General features: G+C 39.9%; 1 protein-coding gene across 5 annotated transcripts in view; it reads left to right on the top strand.

Moving 5' to 3' along the window:
- The window catches only part of wnt5b (wingless-type MMTV integration site family, member 5b), a 136,422-nt gene that overhangs the window by 119,231 nt on the left and 3,952 nt on the right, over positions 1-13,239 (top strand). For all 5 annotated transcript variants that reach the window (XM_043709313.1, XM_043709316.1, XM_043709317.1 and 2 more), the window contains exon 4: positions 4,134-4,426. In XM_043709313.1, coding sequence (XP_043565248.1) covers positions 4,134-4,426 — 293 coding nt within the window. The remainder of the gene's footprint in view (positions 1-4,133; positions 4,427-13,239) is intronic.

Below are 13,239 nucleotides of genomic sequence, written 5' to 3' on the forward strand. Positions count from 1 at the left end.
GTGGGAGAGGTGAGGGTGCCCTGGGGAGGGAGTGTGGGAGTGGTGAGAGTGCCCTGGGGAGGAGGCTGTGGGAGAGGTGAGAGTGCCCTGGGGATGGAGGGTGTGGGAGAGGTGAGGGTGCCCTGGGGAGGGAGGGTGTGGCAGTTTGGTGAGTGCCCTGGGAAGGAGGGTGTGGGGCTGGTGAGGGAGCCCTGCGGAGGGAGGCTGTGGGAATGGTGAGGGTGCCCTGGGGAGGGAGGCTGTGGGAGTGGTGAGGGTGCCCTGCAGAGGGAGGGTGTGGGAGAGGTGAAGGTGCCCTCGGGAGGGAGGCTGAGGGAGAGGTGAGGGTGCCCTGGGGAGGAGGGTGTGGGAGTGGTGAGGGTGCCCTGGGGAGGGAGGCTGTGGGAGTGGTGAGGGTGCCCTGGGGAGGAGGGTGTGGGAATGGTGAGGGTGCTTCTTGAAACCCCACGATTTTGTCCTGGGACTCCTGAACACAGTTTGGGAAGCCCTGGATTAAGTAATCAGACTAAATGATTATGTAGGATTGCATTGATGATATGGTGCAGAAACAGACCTTTTTGGGCCTATGAGTTATTTCCAGAGTTTATGCTCCAATTCAGTCGCCACACTCGTCTCATCTATATGCAACTTTGAAACTCTCTATTCCCTCAAACGGTTCTCCCGATTTCCCTTAAATGTACTATTCATAGGAATCACTCCCTGTGGCAGCAGGTTCCACATCCTCACCACTCTGTGGGTAAAAAATCTGAACTATCTGTGGGCTTTCTAGGTGGCTATCTTTTATTGATCACCTCTAGATATGCCCTTTCCCGCAAAGAAAACATCCTCTCTGTAACCACTCCATCAAAACATTTCCAAATTTTAAACACCTCAATTCGGCCTCTTTCTTATTTTGAAAGAAGAGAGCCAGTTCTTTCTCAATATGCATATGTAGAGCAAGATTTTTCAAGCCATTTTGTCAACTTTATAACTTTTATTCATATTTCATGAAGCTGTATGAAACTATATCTTCAGGAATCTTAACTTCATTAAGTAAAGAATTGTGTCCTTGTGTAATTTAAATTAAAACACCAATGGTATCAAAACCTTGGTATTTCATTCAGTAATCATTAAATGATGACTTGTTGCTTTAGTTAATGTACTCTGCCTCTTTTGTGAATTACATTAACCATCTAGTGCCTTTATTTAAATTCATTGTTCATCAGTTGCTTTCTGATATTTTTCAAATTGACCCACAAACTCATTAACATTTAATTAATACTCACACCCCTGAATTTCTATTATCATTGCACTATTTCGACCTGTATAATATTACCTGATTTTGACCTTTCTCAATTTATCTGCTGCTGAAAACCTCATTCATGCCATCGTTATGTCTAGACTTGACTATTCCAATGCATTCCTGGCTGGTGTCCCACATTCTACCCTCTGTAAACTTGAGATCATCCAAAATTCTGCTGCTTTTGTGGTTCACAGTCACATTTTGTTTTATATCGCTCCAGTGAAGCGCCTTGTGAAATTTTGTTATAGAATCAGAGAATCCTTACAGTGTGGAAGCAGGCTATTCAGCCCACTGAGTTCGCAACCACCCCTCTGAAGAGCATACCAGCCAGACCCATCCCCCTACCCTATCCCTGTAACCCTGCATTTCCCATAACAAACCTACCTATCCGCCACATCCCACTATTATGTTAAAAGGTGCTAAATAAATACAAGCTTTTTTAAGATTGTTGTTTATCTTATTAGTATAATGTTTTAATTCTCTACTTTAATTATCAAAATTTAACAATAGAATGACAACATGCAATTGCATAGCAAGAGTCCTGAAGTGCATCACAGCCAATTGATTTTTCGAATGTAGCCCATGTTGCACTAGATACAAATATGGCAGACAAGGCCTCACAGATTTACCTTGAAGGCAATGGTTGAGAAATAATAATTAGGTCATGGTCCACACTTCTTAAAATAGGCAATTGTTATCTGTTATGTCCAGATAATAACTAAGAAAGAGAAGAGAAACAAAAATATGCAAGTGGTTATATCTAAGGCAATATACTATGTGAGATATCAAAATATATGTTTTCTTATAAAAATGATGGAGACATACTTAAGATGCTAGCAACTTTCTTGCAGTTTACACAAGATTTATAAAATAAAGTGTACAAATATAACTGTAAGGCCTGGTCTGTCTCCGTTTGAGTAATTTTGTCTTATTGACCTGGTGACTTTGCTGTGTTACAGAAAAACTGTCACATTGGGCTAGGGTGGAATATTGAAATAACTCCAGAGAGGCCGTCAACACATCATCCTTTATTTACATGTAAAGAGTCTTGGCACCAATTCAATTCCCTTAGAGCCCATAGTTGACATGTAACCGAGTCCAGGGTTTACTAGGCCATCCATGTGAATGTGGGGAGCTGCTGGCAGCAATGTTTGTCCTTGTTGGCACTCTGCCCACTACCCCACCAATGTAGCTATGTCCACATCCAATTCTGGCCACCAGACATAATATCTCACCAGCATCTTCATTTTGGATAGCCATGGATTAACCAGATGGAGTTCAGCCAGTATCTGGCAGTGACCTTTGGCTCTGGACATTTACTCTTGGTCCCCATAATAATATGCTGTCATCTCAGGTGAACTGGTGTCTCCAGGTCCAAAAAAGTTTCAATTCTGGCTGTGATGGCCCTTTGGTTTCCTCCATTACCACCAACTGTTTCAGTTTAGATAGGACCAAATTTTTCTGCATTCAAAATTTGATATTATCTGCTATGACTGGAAGTATGTCCAGAGATTTGAAATTATTACGGACTCTTCCAGTGGTGGAAGCATCAGTGGTGTATCTGCCAGTAGGAGGTGGCTCAATGTATCTAGATTTGCCACTTGGCTTCACGGACGGTGTGTAATTATATACACTTAATATTAGAGCCCACCGCTAAATTCAGCCTGAAGCTATGGGCAGAGAGAAAGTGAGAGTCAAGAGTGTGGTGCTGGAAATACACAGCAGGCCAGATTCCTGATGAAGGGCTTATGCCCGAAACATCAATTCTCCTGCTTCTCGGATGCTGCCTGACCTGCTGTGCGTTTCCAGCACCACACACTGAAGCTATGGGCCGCACTGCTTTGTCCTCTTTAAGTAGACCTCGCAGGGGTTTATGGTCTGTTATTATTGCAAATTTATGTCCCTAAAGGTATTGGCTTTGTTTTGTGTTTTTGCTATGAGCTGATCTCGAATCTCACTCTTGTTAGCACTGAAGTAACTTCACAGAGACCGGTATTCTATCACCAAGTCACCCTTGATTTATATGTGGAAAGTCCTTGACACTGATCCAGCTCCCCTAGAGCCAGTTCTCAGAGAGAACAGGATATCTGACACTCTTGTTCTTACCTGTCAGCCAGGGCTCCCTGATTGGTCCAGATTAACCACCCCAGTCAGGGAACTCATGTTCTATGAGTTCCATCTGACTGACCTCATTATAATCACTACAGCATCAGAACTGACATTCCAGACATTCCATTTCTATCCAACAACTATGAGTACATAAGTGTAAATGTAGTCATCTGTGTATTTACTGAAAATGTGCAAAGATAAAATAGCTCCATTGATCGTGTTGGATAATGTTTGATTTTTTGTTGCTGATGAATTACCTGCTCCAAGCCAGACTAGTAATGTGACACTGTAATTGACTTTTGTGTACATAGAAGAGAAAATATTTGAATCTCAAACTTGATCATTATTCAGTCACTCTTGCTGGAAAATACCTTGTTTGAAATAAGGTCAGATCATCAACGCCCTCCAATTTTAATAGCCTAATAACTTTCAGGACACCATTTTAACTCATTCAAAACATATCAATTTACTCAGTTAAGTCAGGTCCTTTGACTTTAGTATCATGTTTGGATAAAATTGCACTTCTTTAAGGTATTCACCAAATTATTTTTCAGAGAAATAGGGCAAAATATTAATAAGACTGGGAACAAATATATGCATATTCAGATATAAAAGAAGACAAATGTCAATATATAACTGGCATAAATATTTACTTGTTTGAAACCAGGGAATCTACAGTAGAAATCCATTAATATACATAATTATATGCATATTGACCATATGTTGTTTCATCCGGTTTCAGGGAGCCGGGAGACTGCCTTCACCTATTCCATCTCAGCAGCTGGTGTAGTAAATGCAATAAGTCGTGCATGTCGTGAGGGGGAGCTCTCAACCTGTGGGTGCAGTCGTGCTGCCAGACCCAAAGACCTTCCCCGGGACTGGCTGTGGGGAGGTTGTGGGGACAATGCAGAATACGGTTACAGGTTTGCCAAAGAATTTGTGGATGCCAGGGAAAGGGAGAAAAATTACCCAAAAGGCTCAGAGGATCATGCCAGGACATTAATGAACCTGCAAAATAATGAAGCTGGCAGAAGGGTAAGAAATGAACAGAGATGAACTCTGGTCTATCATTTATTCCTCATTTCCGGCAAGAAAACATTTTCCATCTCCAGCATGTTCCCAAAACTTATTTGTATCTCCATCTGTCTTTGTGTTTGTCAGTTTTGATATTTTCTTAGTTGTTTGGCCTTCGTTCTGTCCATTGCTGCTTATCCACCTTTTTAATCTATATTTAACTATCTCTCTCCTTACTTGTCTTATTATACTGTTCTCATCTTTTCATTTTCTGTTATGCATTTCTGCATGTCGTAATGTGAAATTATGGATAATTTGATTTCCATGTTCACACTCCATTCTTCTATGTTCTAATGTTTTCTCGAGCTGAAATTGAACATTTTACATTTTACAGATGTAAGGAGATCTCAGATGTATGTAAGAGTAATAGGGTTGGAATGGTGGGGGATTTTAATTTCCCAAACATCTACTGGAACTGTAATAGTGTTAAAGGCTTGGATGGGGGGAGTGTTACGAGAGTGTATAAAAAAACTCTTATTCAATATACCTACTTGACCTTCTGTTGGGAAATGAGGAAGGGCAAGAGACTGAGGTGTCAGTGGGAGAATACTTTGTGGCAAATGATCATAATTCTATTAGTTTTAAAACCGTTATAGAATGGGATAGAACTAATCAAAAAGTTAAAATTCTAAATTGGAGTAAGGCCAATTTTGACGGTGTTAGACAGGAATTTTCAAAAGTTAATTTGGAGGAGGATGTTCACAGGTAAAGGGATGGTTTGGAAGTGGTAAGTATTGAAAAATGAGATAACAAGGGTTCAGAGACAGTATGTTCCTGTTCGTGTGAAGCACAAGGTTGGGATGACGAGAGAACTTGAGGCTCTGGTAAAGGAAAAGAAGGAGGCATAAATTAGGTAGAGACAGCTGGGACCGAGTGAAGTCTGAGAAGAGTATAAGGGCAATAGGAGTATACTTAAGAGTAACATCAGGAGAGCAAAAGGGGGCATGAGATAGCTTTGGCAAATTGAGTTAGGGAGAATCCAAAGAGATTCTATAAGTACATTAAGGGCGAAACAGTAACTATGGAGAGAGTATGGCATCTTAAAATATCTATGTGTGAACTACACATTAATGGATAAGATATGAAATAAATATTTCACATCAGTATTTACTGTGGACATGGAAACTAAGGAACTTGGGGAAATAAATAGTGATGTCTTGAAAACAGTTTATATTACAGGAGAGGAGGTATTGGAGGTTTTAAAATGCATAAAAGTAGGTAAATCACTGGGATTTATCAGGTGTTTCCCAGAACTTTGTGGGAAGCAAGGGAAGAGATTGCTGGGCCCCTTGCTGAGATATTTATATCATTGATAGCCACGGGTGAGGTTCCAGAAGACTAGACATTGGCTAATGTGGTCCGATTATTTAAGAAAGACTTTAAGGTAAAGCCAGGGAATTATAGACCGGTGAGTCTGACATCAGTGGTGGGTAAGTTGTTGGAGGGATTCTGAGCAACAGGATTTACATGTATTTGGATACGCAAGAGATAATTAGGGATAGTCGACATGGCATTGTGCGTGAGAAATCATGTCTCACTAAATTGAGTTTTTTGAAGAGGTGACAAAGAAGATTGATAAAGGTAGAGTGGTAGATGTGATTGATATGGATTTCAGCAAGGTGCTGACAAGATTCCACATGATAGATTGGTTAATAAGGTTAGATCACATGGGATCAAGGGGGACCTAGCCAATTGAATACAAAATTGCCTTGAAGGTCAGGGACAGAGGGTGGTGATGGAAGGTTGCTTTCCAGACTGGAGGCCTGTGACCAGCGGTGTGTCACAAGGATCAGTGCTGAGTCCACTGCATTCTGTCTTTTAGATAAATGATTTGGATGTGAATATAGGAGGTTTGGTTAATAAGTTTGCAGATGTGGTGGATAGTGAAGAAGTGTATCTCAGCGCATGATGGGACCTTTATCAGATGGGCTAAGAAGAAGGAGATGGAGTTTAATTTGAGTGAATGTGAGATGTTGCATTTTGGTAAGGCAAATTAGGGCTGGTCTTATATAGTGAATTATAGGGGCATGGGGAATATTGGCAAACAAATAATGCCAAGGGGTGCACATGCAGAAAGGTGAAGTCGCAGGTAGACAGTGTTGACAGGGAAGGCATTGGCATGCTAGCCTTTATTGATCAGTGCAGTAAATGAGTTGGAATGTCATGTTGCAGCTGTACAGGACATTGTATTGAAGCCAGTTTTAGAATACTGCATACAATTCTAGTCACTCTTTTATAGGAAGGATGTTGTTTAAGTTGAGAGGGTGCAGAGAAAACTTTAAAAATTGCAAGCAAGTTGCTGTGATAGGAGGGTTTGACTTATAGGAAGAGGCTTAATAGGCTGGGACTTTTTTCCGTGGAGCATCAGAGGCTGAGGAGTGACTTTACAGAGGTTTATAAAATCATGAGTGGCATGGATAGGGTGAATAGCCAAGGTCTATTTTGAGGGTGGGGGAGGCCAGAACTAAAGGGCATAGGTTTAAGGTGAAGGGGGAAAAATTTAAAAGGGAACTGAGGGGTAACTTTTTCATGATGAAGGTGGTGCTTGAAAAGTGTGGTGCTGGAAAAGCACAGCCAGTCAGGCAGTATCCGAGGACCAGGGGAGTCGACATTTCGAGCATAAGTTCTTCATCAGGAATGCCTGATGAAGAGTCATTCCTGGTGAAGAGTTTATGCTCGAAACATCGACTCTTCTGCTCCTCGGATGCTGCCTGACCAGCTGTGCTTTTCCAACACCACACCTTTTGACTCTGATCTCCAGCATCTGCAGTCCTCACTTTCTCCAGAGGGTGGTGCTTGTTTGGAACGAGGTGCCAGAGGAAGTGTAGGAGGCAGGTATACAATTACAACATTTAAAAGGCATCAGGATGAATAGGAAGGGTTTAGAGGGATATGGGCCAAATGTTGGTAAATGGGACTAGGTCAGAATGGGATGTCTGGTCAGTGCAGATGAGTTGGACCAAAGGGGCTGTTTCCGTGCTGTATATCTGTATTACCTTGTTTGCCATGGAATTTCATTTTTCTATAAGATTTTTATCTGTTTGAATATTCCTTTAGGCAGTTTAGTGTCACAAGGGTGTAAGCTGCTACTTACCTATTCTGATTTTTTTTCTATTTTACATTTATGTTTAGCACCTTTTCCTTCAATCCATTTTTCTCTCTGTAAGAACTTTTAGTTTTTAAGCACTATCATGTTTGTCATGTGATACATATTATGTATTGGATGCAGTCTATATGGAACAAACAAGCTAGATGTGGCTTAGTGTTTGCATCGTGTATTCCAAGATCTGAAATGATAACTTCTCACTGGGATTACACACATTGAGACATTTATTAGGTGACTAATATTACTGACTGAATCAGTATTTTTGTTAATGTGACAGTAGGGTGGGAGTATGAAACTTCTCTGGCTGGACATAGTCATTATTATTGTGATCATTGGACCAAGTGACATTATGATCTGCTCTTGCCTTGCAGATTAGTCTGCTCCCCCTTTGAATGATGCACTGTGGCATTACTGCTTTTACAGGCAAATGAGTTCTTACAATTTAATAGCTTTTCAGCCTTGTGTGTGAAACATCACTTGAGCACAATAAGTATTTTTGGTCCTAGGAGGAGAGAATCTTACTCTTTGTAAAGTAACTATAGAATTATTTAAATCAAGTTATACTGTATATAATTTGACAAGTCATGTTCATACTGTTTCTCTACATTTTTGCCCTGCCTTTTCCCTGTGTCTCTACAAATCGCTTGTTGTTTTTCAGAAGCTTATCTTATTTCTTTCTGAAAAGGGTTAATTGAATCTGCTTCCCCCAATCTGTTAGACAGTGCATTTTAGTTCCCAACAAATTCATAGAGACGTCATTGCCTTCAGTCCTCTGCCAAGTTTTTCACAAAAACCACTGCAAAATGCCATGATTTGATTTACTGCGTGTTGGCCAAGGTTACCTCAGCCAGAGCAGGTATTATCTGGAGGTGGTGATAAGGTACCACAAATTAGACGACTGAATAAGAGCCCTTAATGTTGGAGGTAATATGTAAGCATGGATAGAGAATTAACTGACCATGTGAACACAGAAAATTGTGGTAAGGGAGGCATTTTCAGGATGGTAACCTGTGACTAGTGGTACGCCACAGGGTTGAGTGCAGAGGGCAAAAGTATTTACAGTATATGTGAATGACTTGAATGATGACAGTGAATGTACTGTAGCCAAGTCTGCAGCTAACACAAAAATAGGTGGGAAGGCAAATGGTGTGGATGACCAAGATTCTGCAGAGGTTGAGCAAATGGACCAAAACCTGGCAGCTGGAATATATCGTAAGAAAGTGTGACTTTATGCACTTTCGCAAGAATAGAGGAGTTCAATATTATTTAAATGGAAAAACACTGAAGAAAGCAGTGGAATGAGGAATTTATGAGACCTTGTCTATGAATCAAAAAAAAAGTAGGACCCAAGTACAGTGGTTAATAGGGAAGGCATATGGGATGTTGGCCTTTATTTCACAAGGAATGGTGTATAAAAGTAGAAGGCTTCGCTAAAACTATACAAGGCATTAATCAGACCATAACTGGAATGCTGCGAACAGCTTTGAAAAGCTTATCTAAAGAAAGATATACTAGCATTGGAGGCAGCCCAGAGAAGTTGCACTGGGCTGATCCCGGTATGGAGGGACTGTCTTATGAGGAGTGGTTGAATAGATTGGGTCTGTACTCATTGGAATTAAGAATAATGAGAGTCGGCCTTATTGAAACATAGAAGATTGTTAGGAGAGTTGACAGAGTAGATGCAGAAAGGATGGCTTCTCCCTGTGGGAGGGTCTCGGGCCAGATCGAATAATCTCAGAATAAAGGGTTGCACATTTAAGATAGAGGTGAGAATGAATTTCTCCTCTTTGAGGGTAGTGAATGTGTGAAATTCATTACTACAGAGTGCTGTTGAGACTGACTCATGAAGTATATTTGAGGCTGAGATAGACTTTTTAGTTAGTGAAGAGGAATTGATGGTTTTGGGGAAAAGGGAGAAAAATGATATGGAGGGTTATCATTATCAGCCAAGATCTCATTGATTGACACAGCAGGTATAATGGGCTGATTGGCTTACTTCTGCTCTGATACGTTATGTCTTAGGGAGAAAGAATTGAATCTTGTGCTGGGCATTTAATCTGATTGGGTAAAAACAATGACTGCAGATCCTGGAAACCAGATTCTGGATTAGTGGTGCTGGAAGAGCACAGCATTTCAGGCAGCATCCAAGGAGCTTCGAAATCGACGTTTCGGGTAAAAGCCCTTCATCAGGAATTGACCTAACCAAGGACCTAAGTCGATCTACCAAATTCTCAAGAGACTTTTGAACTTTTCATACAACAATAAGCAATGTGAAATCAAAAGAAACTGATGAAAAGAGTCTAGGTTTTAAAAACATTACAAGCAAGGTTCACTAGATTAATTCCAGAAATGAAAGGCTTGTATTATAAGGAAAGCTTGAGTAGTTTAGACCTATACTCACTAGAATTCAGAAGGTTGAGGAGATCTAATTGAGGTACACAAGATGCTAAAGGGGATTGATAAAGTAGATGTAGAGCAGATGTTTCACTTGTAGGGTAATCTAGAACAAGAGATTGTAATTTTATGCTAAGGGGTGGCAGATTTAAAACAGAAATGAGGAGGATTTCCTTCTCTCAAAGAGACATGAATCTGTGGAATTCACTGCCCCAGAGTGTGGTGGATGCCAGAACATTGAGACAATTACTGAGGAGATAGACAGATTTTTACTTAGTCATGGATTGAAAGTGTATGGAAAGTGGGCAAGAACATAGAGTTGAGGCTGGGATGAAACCAGCCATGATTGTGTTAAATGTCCTGGAAGAGGCTCCAGGAGATAGATTCTTCTGTTCCTACTTCTTATGTTCCTATTAAAATGGTATCTACCTTATCTGACAAACAATAAGCATAAATCTTATTCAGTGGTTCATTTAATAGCATTGAAAAATATAAGCTGTAATTTCAACTGGTGTAGTAAAAGGTTAGCTTTATGATTTAAAAATTCCTGTTCCTCAATTCCAGGCAGTGAGTTTCACAAATCCCTCTCAGCAATGAGCACCTGTTTCCATCCCGGTTATGGAAGGCTGTGAATTTGAGGAGCTCGGTTCACTGCTAGTCAGAAACCAGACTGAATTGTTGTTTTCTTCACTGTTATGAAGACATAGATCATATTATTTTACCTTAAGAGAAAGAATAACACAATACAGGAGAAATGGAGTTTGAAATTAGCAAATGGGTGGGAAATAATTTGCTTAGTCTTTGTAAAATGGATTATATTTCTGACCATTATTAATAGCAACTACATGATATAATTGGTTTGAGTCTACCATTCTGCCTGTTTCTAATATTGCCCAATAGTTTACCAGTTTTATGTGGGTTACATTCTGTGATTATCTTCAATTGTATATGAAAGGTCACAAAGCAATATCCTCAGTATAAACTATTTGTCTAAACAACTACAGTATATTTACAAAAAGCCAGGTGGGAGGAAACTGACTCCAAATACATTAGAAAGTATGAAATTTAATCTTAAATGTACCTTAAGAATAAAAAAAAGTCCATATCAACCTCTAAACCAAATTTGTTTTCCATTGTCAATGCTATGAAAATTTAATATGTATCTGGAAATAAAATACCTTCTTGTCCTTACTCATTCATTCCTAACCACCTGCCTTTTCTGTATTTTCAGATTTCATGCAGCTGAAATTCACTCCTGCCTCCCCATAAAGTTTGGGTTGATGTTTGCTTCAAGCTGTCATCTGCTTTTTTGTAGCCACCTTAGCCTTTGATACATTGTTTCCTTGGACAGGGCCTGATATCTGCTTGTTAATATAATCATGTGAAGCTTCACAGATTTACTGATTATTTTTACAGCTATTATTCATGCACTGGCCCCAATATCTTGACTTGCCTCACTGCTTATGTTTATTTTGTGGCAAGTGATTCCGTTCCAGTGATTCCTGATGGTGTACTCATAAGTTTGACCATTAATCTGGCCACTTTAATCACACATGAGGATTCAGTTACTAAGTGTGAATTTATCCTTGACGTTCCTTTAGTTTTGCTTAAAGTTCTGTAGTCTCCCTCCACACACACACACACACACACACTTTTCTTTTAGTTTATTGTGCATTTGATAATTATTACAGTTTACACACTATTACACCAGATATCTATTTTATAAAGTGCTGAAAACATACATATCTGATTCATCTTATCGCCAGCATCTTCTTTAAAATATAATCCTTTAATTTATCTCCTTTTACATAGTTTAACATTACTAAGGAGCTGAGGAGTGATATTCCTTTATTTATTTTGTCTTGATGAATCAGATGGTCTCTTTTGGCACAAAGGCAAAATACAATGGATGCTGCAAGTGTAAAATAATAATACCCACTAAGAGAATAGACCATAATTGGATTCTGTATTCTAATTGAAGCACTTCATGGTCTTGTACACGGACAAAATAATATGAATTCTTTTACAGTCATGTGTTCAATAAATAGACCCTGGTACTGTATTTGTTCTAGCTACTGCTTCATGACAAAGCAGTCACAAGCCCAATTGTCTATGCATTAACATCTAGCTGAAGTAACTGAGCAAGTGTGCAGTACTGAGAGTCACATTTAATAATTTTAGTAATATCTACAAATTTTCAGATTTCTGAAAAAATATCTATATTATTGTACATTGAAAAAATACGAACAACAGTGGTGACCAGTCTCTAAACAGATCCAGATCTATTATTTTGTTAGAGGACATAATAATCTACCTATTGACCAGCTCTCAATCCCCCTCACTATTTTATCACTAATAATGGATCTTGTAGAGAATCGTCTGATGCAGTATCATGTTGGGTTCACCCAACATGCCCTTCTCTAACTGAGCAAATTCATTGCATTGCTAATTTTTCACTCAAATATCTTGTCAATTATTGTTGTGATTGTAATTGCAAAATGTTTCACAATGAACACATATTTAAGGAATTTGTGAAGATTGTAAAATGAAAATTATACAAGTTCATAAGCTGAGGCAGACCTACAATTGTGCTGTTAACTTTCAACTCTGTTGCTATGTGGGATCAAAAGTGTAACAGAATGATGCAGAATAATGCAAACAGCTCAGGGTTCAATCCCCATACAGGCTCTGGTAGTTCTTGGGACCTATCTCTTCATCTTACCCATAGCAATGCAGTTGCTATACTACCTTGAGTTCTTGGATCTTCTTTTCTGCTGGAATTTTGCAAAAGTAGCTGAGACTAGGGCAGCACCATATACCTTTTCTCCAATACAATCACAATCCTGAGTGTCAGTTTACTGTCAAGTGTGATCTTTGAAATCACTTGTAGCTTAAACATAACTGCACAACTCCTCTGCAATTTCCTCTGACCTGGAAAAAGTATCTTTCCCCAAAGCTTATTTCCATTTCATCAATTTTTCTCAGCTGAAGTCATCTATATCTTGTCCACCTATCTTTTTAGCTGGAAAAGCACAGCAGGTCAGGCAGCAACTTGCGGGACGTTTCAGAGAACACCTCTGGGACACCTGGACCAACCAACCCAACCACCCCGTGGCTCAACACTTCAACTCCCCCTCCCACTCCACCAAGGACATGCAGGTCCTTGGACTCCTCCATCGCCAGACCATAGCAACACAACAGCTGGAGGAAGAGCGCCTCATCTTCCGCCTAGGAACCCTCCAACCACAAGGGATGAACACAGATTTCTCCAGTT

The sequence above is a fragment of the Chiloscyllium plagiosum genome, chromosome 19, assembly GCF_004010195.1.
Source record: "Chiloscyllium plagiosum isolate BGI_BamShark_2017 chromosome 19, ASM401019v2, whole genome shotgun sequence".
In the NCBI taxonomy this organism is placed as follows: Eukaryota; Metazoa; Chordata; class Chondrichthyes; order Orectolobiformes; family Hemiscylliidae; genus Chiloscyllium; species Chiloscyllium plagiosum.